The sequence below is a fragment of the Sycon ciliatum genome, chromosome 1 (genome assembly GCF_964019385.1).
Source record: "Sycon ciliatum chromosome 1, ocSycCili1.1, whole genome shotgun sequence".
Lineage (NCBI taxonomy): Eukaryota > Metazoa > Porifera > Calcarea > Leucosolenida > Sycettidae > Sycon > Sycon ciliatum.
Genome location: NC_088643.1, coordinates 65,858,626 through 65,866,570, shown reverse-complemented (window position 1 = coordinate 65,866,570; position 7,945 = coordinate 65,858,626). Strand labels below are relative to the sequence as shown.

At 47.0% G+C, this 7,945-nt stretch overlaps 1 protein-coding gene across 1 annotated transcript; it reads right to left on the bottom strand.

The window, feature by feature from the left end:
- Positions 1 to 456: 456 nt before the first annotated feature.
- LOC135804929 (uncharacterized) lies at positions 457 to 7,739 on the bottom strand. Its single transcript, XM_065318906.1, has 9 exons — positions 7,328 to 7,739; positions 5,707 to 5,823; positions 4,947 to 5,111; positions 4,269 to 4,405; positions 3,907 to 4,006; positions 3,141 to 3,241; positions 2,353 to 2,522; positions 1,595 to 1,735; positions 457 to 1,206 (listed from the first exon to the last, which is right to left on the bottom strand). The coding sequence occupies exons 1-9, from the start codon at positions 7,421 to 7,423 to the stop codon at positions 1,085 to 1,087; spliced, it is 1,149 nt and encodes a 382-aa protein (XP_065174978.1). The 5' UTR covers positions 7,424 to 7,739; the 3' UTR covers positions 457 to 1,084.
- Between the last annotated feature and the right edge of the window lie 206 nt (positions 7,740 to 7,945).

The window sequence follows — 7,945 nt, the reverse complement described above, 5'->3', positions numbered from 1 at the left end:
CATGGTTAGGGGTAAACCATGGTAAACCGGATTATGTTCCGCCTCCTATTTTTGACTTGCAGCTTCGCGTTTCGAGACTTGTACGCGTACTCAGCCCCGCGAAGTAATAAGCATTGATTCACCGATAACAGCGTTACTTTTTTAAAAGTCTTTATCACTGCCTTTTTGCGCAATTGGTCTTGCTCATTTCAGCGGGAGTTGAGGTCAGCGCTTCCCAAGTAGAATGAAAGCCTAGTAGTAGTACGCCCATGCCATGGCCAGTAGGAAAGTGTACTTTGTATCCGTATCTTATCACAGCGTACTTCGGTACGATGGATCGCCGCACACCCGCGCTCCGGACAATGTCCGTACTTTGCCAGCGTAGCACTACAGTGTTATCATCAGTCGGAGTTCGTACTAGTACTGTACTATACAGTACGATCATGTACATGTACTAAGTGAGTTCCACGCCGTATATATTATATAAAATAGGAATTGCATTTACATCAACACGTATTCACACCGTATGTTTGAGGAAAAGTCTAACGTTAGAACACAAACGTTCACTGCCAACGCCAGGACTCGAATCAGGAACCATCCCTATAGCCTACAGGTCAGCCGCTAGCAATGCTCTACAAATGGAAACTACTCACTTAAAAACAAACAAAACAAAAACAAACAAAAAAGGGAAACTGCTGGTGAAGGTTATCGTGGTTCAAGGTAATTGCCTCTGAGTAGGCTGCTAAAAATGTCCTCAGTATAAGGTACACGGTTATCCAGCAGCATGCATGTCACTCTTTCTGGCAAGCCGTTTGGAAATCTGACCCTACATAGTCACAACTTCATTGGAATATGATTCAAATAGGACAAAGGAACCGCTCGCCATTACTCTGAATACCATGGTAGGTAGCGGGCTGTCCTTGCTCATCAACTGGAATAAGTTACACAAGAGGAACTGTCCTCTTCCGAAGATCCCGGCAAACATAGAACTCAGGGTGTACTAACAAAAATAATATAGCTTGGCGATCGAGACAAGACTGAGTCAAATATGACTGACTGGCATCAAACAGTGCTGCTCTGTTGAATGCTGTTGGCGAGGCTGCCATCACTTGAGCAAACGAGGCAGAGGCGACATTTGTTCTTCACTTGTCCAGTCCACGACCTGACCCGCGCTGGTTTCCTGAAGACGTGGCTCTATGCTCCTGTTGTATACTCCAAACACACCGCCTGCTCGCACACGCCATAAAGAGAGCATATTAGAATAATATAGGATGATGTCGCCCATCCGAATATGTACTTCATCGACTCGTGTTGAATTATTGATTGCCATCCAAACAGCCAGTGTGCGTGTGTCGCAAGGCCTACCATCACATGTGTGTGTGTGCGTGTTTGTGTGTGTGTGTGTGTGTGTTTGTGTGTGTGTGTGTGTGTACAAAGTTGGCAGGGCAATGCAGTCTAATCTCTCCTATGACACCGACATTATTTCGTGTAAAGTGGCATTACAGAAGATTCAAAAATCACTGATTTGATCGTCAATCTGACGCGCGTATACAACATCATCACTCGTATTACCTCTATACATGTACCTCATGACAAATGTGCATTTGCTCCTCACCTGAGTGCAAGAATAGGATACGCTTTCCCTTGAAGCGTTCTGGCTGCTTGTGCATGAGGTCGCGCATGCCAAACGCAGCTTTTCCGCAGAATGTCTGATCCAGGATGATGCCAGTGTTGCGTGAAACGGACAAGATGAAATCTGCAAACCAACCAGCAGAGCAGATATCCGCTTGCAGGTAATTACGGGTGCCATGCGGCAAGACCTAGTGTGCACATGTGCCAACATAATAATACAATACATTATATCACAATACATAATAATACAATACATCAGTATATAAAATACATAAGTATAGGCTATAGACCGGTTAGGAGGTCTATACAGGATATATAGACCGAGTAAAAGACCGAGGTCCCCAAATACTAAGAAGGTGACAATATACAATACATAATATACAATACAGCTTTGTAAAAGAGGACCGTGAGTGGACGTGCATCACACTCGTTTGGGGCCACCGCAGAACAAGCTATTCCCTACGTAGGCTGGCCGGCAGGTGATATCACCCAGCTAGCATGAGTGCACTACTGTCACTAGGCAAAGGTAAAGGTACATGTAGCCGATAGTCAATTCTGACCACCGTAGGAGCAGTAGCACTAGCAGACTGAATACTTGAAGTACTACTACTGGAGTTGCCTTCTGCATTGCTTTGCTTTTTCATCTGTTTGCTGTTTAACTTGGAATTATTTCAAACAAAGGTTTTGAGTAGTAGAAGTACTAGTAGTGCATGTTTTTAATGCCATCAGTCTGAGTTTTACCAAACACTTCGTCCGATGCCATGCCGTATCCCGGTGCGACGTAGCCGCCGACAACGTCAATGATGTCTTCGGAGCGTACACCCTTGTCCGCCAGGCCAATTTGCTGCAGCTCTGCATTGACGAGTTGATGTGCAAGCTGCTCATCCTCTGCAATGACTACACCGTGAATTCTGGTAGACAAATAGCATAAGAGATAGCCTAACAGATAGCTTTCCAGAAAGCCTAACAGATAGCTTTACAGAAAGCCTAACAGCTCGCATTTCCAGAAAGCCTACAGTTCAGGTAGTTGCACATGACTTGCTCGAATCAACTACCACCGATCCACAATCATGCAGTTGCAGAAAACGATCAACCTACACAGTTTGGGAAGACGCACGCGTCACCTCAACCAAGATACATGCACATGAATACTAGCTGGTACTGAACAAAGATTTGTAAACAATAAATTTCACATCTAGCAACTAACCGTTAACTGGATGAGGCGGGGCATGGGGGGGGGGGGGGGGGGGGTATTTGCTGCAGTCCTGCGGTATCTGGTTCTAGCGGAGCTCGGAGAAATTCTTTCTAATGATGTACATTCTGCAGCATTGGCTTGTGGCATGTAGTGCTCGAAGGGACCACGACAGCAGTTACACTGAGGTTCTAATTTGAACAAGTCAAGTTGGAAGTGGTCGAATGCCAGCATATCGTTACCCAACTTACAACGTGAACACCCACTCTAATTCAACCATCTCTTACATCTGTCCAGTTTTAATATTTAAAAAATTGCCAGTACAAGGCTCTCTCACTTTAAAGGAGATCCAAGGAGGTAATTTGCAATGGCCAGTCCCACACAAGTTCCAGCGCTACCAAGCGCGGCGACTATGTCATCGTAATTCTCCAGCAAACCCTGTGCAGACAAGAAAGCATAACCATCGGACAACACCGTCACTGAGTGTGTGTCTACTTTTACTGCAAAGAACAATACAACGGTTTGCAATCAATCCATATCAATATTTTAAAAGGTACATGGAAAGGATTGGGAGAATTTCGAATTCAATGTAAGCTGTAAGGGAAGGGAACTGCCTGAAAAAAGAGAAAAAAATGGCAAGCCCACAAGGACCCCACCGTTAAATTTGAAGTTCTCCCAATCCTGTCAAAAATGAATCACTTTCTTTCACCTCTGGTAGAACGTGCCAAACATTGGCCGTGGTTGGTCCACTGGGGGAGGTGAAAAGACCCATGGTGCCATCAGTATGCGTGGCATGTGTTGTGAGCTGTGGTTGGAGTGAAAAACATGTCAGCGCCTTCTAGGTTCGGCCTGATCCCATAGGTCACACGGGTAGAGCATTATTGCTCATGACAAGCAAAGTCCCAGGTTCAAGTATTGGTGGGGTTGGCATATTTTTTCCTTTTCAGGCAGTTCACTTCCCTGACAGTTTACATGGAAGCAACTGTCTTGTCACTTTCATCAGTGGTTTAGCATGACTGAAAGATGGTGGAATAAGATCAAATCTGAATAACACGATTGTGTGTAAAAACTGCTGCAGTGAGCAGGAACAGAAAAGTGTGTACCTGTTCTATCATTTCCTGGAACGCTGCCAAGTACGCCCACGTGCCCAGTACGCTGGTACCACCGACAGGAACAATGTAGGCCTTCTGGCCCCTGTCCGCCCTACAGGACCAACACAACGGCATACGACACACAGCACAAGTCAAGGCATTTCCTACCGCCACCTCCCCGTGCAATCAATCTGAATATACTTTCTTTAAAGCTGCCTTTCCGTCTAGTACTAGTAGCACCTTGATGGGCAAACTCCTTGTAGTGGCCGGTATTTGCCAAAGCTGACAGATTTCTTGGTCTATTTTCTGCTTGCCCAACTTTGCCCATCCAAATTTAGAAAATAGTTGTTTTTCAAGATTGTGCAGTCACTTACAAGTCATCCACAACCTTCTTCATGCGCAGGTTGACACAGTCGAATATGGCTCCTTCCGTGTGTGCCAGCACCATGCCAGCACCGACCATACGGTCCAGGAGGACATTGCCCGAACACGGTAGCTTATCCTTCTGTGCCTTTGAGACAAACCACAGGCATGCAGTTGGGAACATTTTAGAAGCAGGGCGCCACCTGCCTGGTCCAGTGTATCATACTGTTCTCTTAGAAAGCACGTGTGTCACACATTCGACACGACGGTGCCCTGTTTGAGCTATCCGACACAGATAAGCTGTGCAATCAAAAGGGTCAATACCCCCCCCCCCCCCCCCCCGAATGGAAATGGAATAGTACAAAAAGTGATGTTTAATACACTTTGGTTAAGTAGCACAATGTTTTTCAAAGAGAACTTCTTCATCATAATTATCTTGATTACATAGAAGTCTGTGCCCAGAGACCACCGTACATGTATGATACCCAGCAGTCCAACTCTCTTGATCCTTCGACAGCAATGTACAATCTGCACGTAAATATAGATAGACATGTTGTGGGCTAGGGCATGACGTGATGGCGGTGTCTCAAGAGAGGCTATCTCAGGTTTACAACAGTCAGTGGTTGTGTATGACAGTGTTCCACTTGAGGTACGCAATGAAATGTCGACTTGTGGTGACCGTGACTTACCAGCTCAGACTTGGACGCAGCGAGGACGAGGTACGTGTCCAGTCCGAGTTCCTTGGCGGCGACGGCGGTTGCACGGCCGTGGTTGGTGTTGACACAGCCGGCCGTCACCACAGCCGTACACCCACTGTCCAGAGCATCAGCCAGGAGCAGCTCCAGCTTTCTCACCTGCACCAACACCAGGACCAGGAGAGGATGGACCCTGCACCGATAGGCAATGACCATGACACTGCTGCTGCATATCATTCATCAATGATGGGCAGCAGCATGAGGTCGGATTTCAACGAGCGCAACTGTAGAATAATTCATTCTACAGTTGCACTCGTTGAAATCCGACCTCATGTGCAAAACTGGTGCCCTGGACCAGTTCCGATTACATGTACATCACTTTACTTGCACATGCGTACGTCCAGCCGCATTCGTATCACTCAATGGCAGGTTCAAGGACCGTGCAAGTTGAGGGCGCCAAAAATGCACTTGAGGTCGGATTTCACAGAGCACAACTGTACTTACTTCCATCTGCACTGTACATAGTGTACACTGTATATGGGTGTATCAGAGGATTGACACGCTACTGTACACAGTATATGGGTGTATGAGAGGATTGGCTAACAGCCACAAGCAGCCAAGTAAAGGGAAGCCCTTCGCCAAATTCTTCCGCATGCAATTGCCCTTCCAAAATTACAAATCCTGTAGGGAGACTAAATTCTGCATATCCAAAGCTGAAATTCCACTTCCCCTGGTTGACTTTAGTACAATGTACCTTGTTCCCAGACATTGTGCTGTGGGTCAAATCGTCCCGCTTTATGCCAATCGTGAAGCCATCAGGAGCGCCGGGAAACGATGTCCACTCGTGCAGTGGCGTGGGAAGCTGACAGAGCTGTTGCAACATAGCAGCACACTTGCAAACTTACACACGGGAATACAGTAAAGGAGAGACAGACTGGGTTACCATGGTTACCAGTGGAAAGAAGTGCTGCAACAGAGCTCCTTGCTGAATTCTGCCACATGATATCGGCATCCGAGTGCTATCCCGAATCTCAACTGATAAACCATGCAGGAACAATGAAGCCATCTGGAGCAGTGGAGGGCTCATGTATCGGAGTCTCATTCAAGAGGGAAAAATCCAGATCCACTACACTTGCCATGGCAGTTCTGGTGGCCACAGTAAAGCATGTCCTTTGAAGTTGTGGGGTCACTCGAAATTATTGGTGCATCGCGCGGTGAAGCCAGTCGCGCATGATGGTTTCGCCATCAGAAAGCCTCAGAAAATGCATCCCTTTCTTTCACCTCCGGTAGCACGTTCCAGAAACTGCCCGTGGTTGGCTCATAGTTCAGATGGTAAGAGCATTGCTCATGACAAGCAAGGTCCAGGGGTTCGAGTCCTGGTGGGATTGGTATTTCATTGTACCTTCAGTCTGTACTGATAGTCCAGCGGTTGGCTAGTTATTCATGGGAGTGGATAGGTCATGGCAAGATTTCATAACCCCTGTGGCAGGGCCGGAGGCAGCTTCCGCGGAGCGGTGCAGCCGAAGGGCTATGCTTAAGGGGGGTCTGGGGGTCCTCCCCCAGAAATTTTTTGGAAGTTAGACGGCAAATCCTGCACTCTGGGCGACTCCCTGTACAAAATCATACATCAAAACTTTTTCTCCCCGGTTTTGGACGTTCCACGCCCACTTTTTTTTTGGTACGGCCATGGCCGTACCGGCCGTACCAGTGGCGCCGGCCCTGTGAGGGTTATGAACTCTTGGTCATGGCATGTGGAGTGCACCATGTACATACACGCATCACCGTGTTTGTGCTTGCACAAAACACACTCCTTGCTACCGGCATTGGTTTCGAACTTGGGACTCCGCAAGCAAGCCCACCAACCCCTTCATCCTATGCGCAAGGGTGGAGAATAGCTGACGTGTTATCCTCAAAAACTCTGCAATGCATAGCGTGAGTGATTGCCCGAGGTCCATCTGGGAGTCGCGGCGTGCCTAGCTTCAGTCGGGAGAGATATGCAAGATGTAAACAATGATCATCTCCCTCGCTGTGTCGGGTTCAAATGGAATCTGTTCGCTTAGTCAAATGGAATCCGTTCGTTTAGTGAAATAGTTTGACGCTGGAGGGCTCTAAACAACCAGTGAATGATCTGTTAGCACGATCCGACTCAGTGCGTGGTTATATTACTACAGACAGTACAGCACAAACCTGTACAATGTGCATTTTAATATGTAACATTTATGACTTTATGTGCAGAACGCGCATTCTTGCTGATTATCTGTTCATATTAATACTGCAGCCGCTATATCTAGCGCTAGGCCGCACACACCGTACGGTCATAAGCCATGATTGTACAGCCTACACCACAAGGCTGTTGAAGCCCGCAGCTGACATACCGTGACAATTGACTTAGGAACTGAGTCCGAGGGCAATTCCTTGGTCCATTCCGGAGGGGTGAACGGGGTCACCTTCCTGTATGCTCGTGCCGCCATCCGGTCTGGCTAAGCCAAGGACGTACGGCTTATAGTATACAGCACAACCTTGGAACTTCTGTCTTGTTGCCACCCGGTCACTGACTTGAACAAGTGTGTAGATGGCCCAACCAACTCTCTTGAACAAACTACTTGCAATGATGATAAATCGCACCTGAAATTCTGTAAAAAGGCGATCAGAAGGTCACAATGAAGCTCGAGAATACGATTTCAGCAACAACTAAGCTACCTAACCGCGTTGTGAGCTTCTCCAAACAGTTACTTTTGCATGGAACGTGCTAGAACATTTGCGGATACAATGACATTATGAACATAGTCACAAAAAATGATTTTTCGCGGGCATGCACGACATGCCAACACTGCCTTTAGCAGTTTAGGAAAGTCGAACTCAGTGACGGAATTCGCGTTATGAGAAGGATTACCGATTAGCAAACAGAATTCGTGTCATGCATGTACGACGTACATAATTGTGTACAAACAGTAGACTCTACAGCGTGGTAAATTTATGACTGCCCTGACACG

Coding starts and splice junctions, on each gene's coding strand:
- LOC135804929 (XM_065318906.1), bottom strand. CDS start 7,423: ATGGCGGCACGAGCATACAGGAAGGTGACCCCGTTCACCCCTCCGGAA. Junction 4,406..4,946: donor CTGCGTCCAAGTCTGAGCTG/GTAAGTCACGGT, acceptor TTTGTCTCAAAG/GCACAGAAGGATAAGCTACC. Junction 3,242..3,906: donor TCCAGGAAATGATAGAACAG/GTACACACTTTT, acceptor TTGTCTGCACAG/GGTTTGCTGGAGAATTACGA.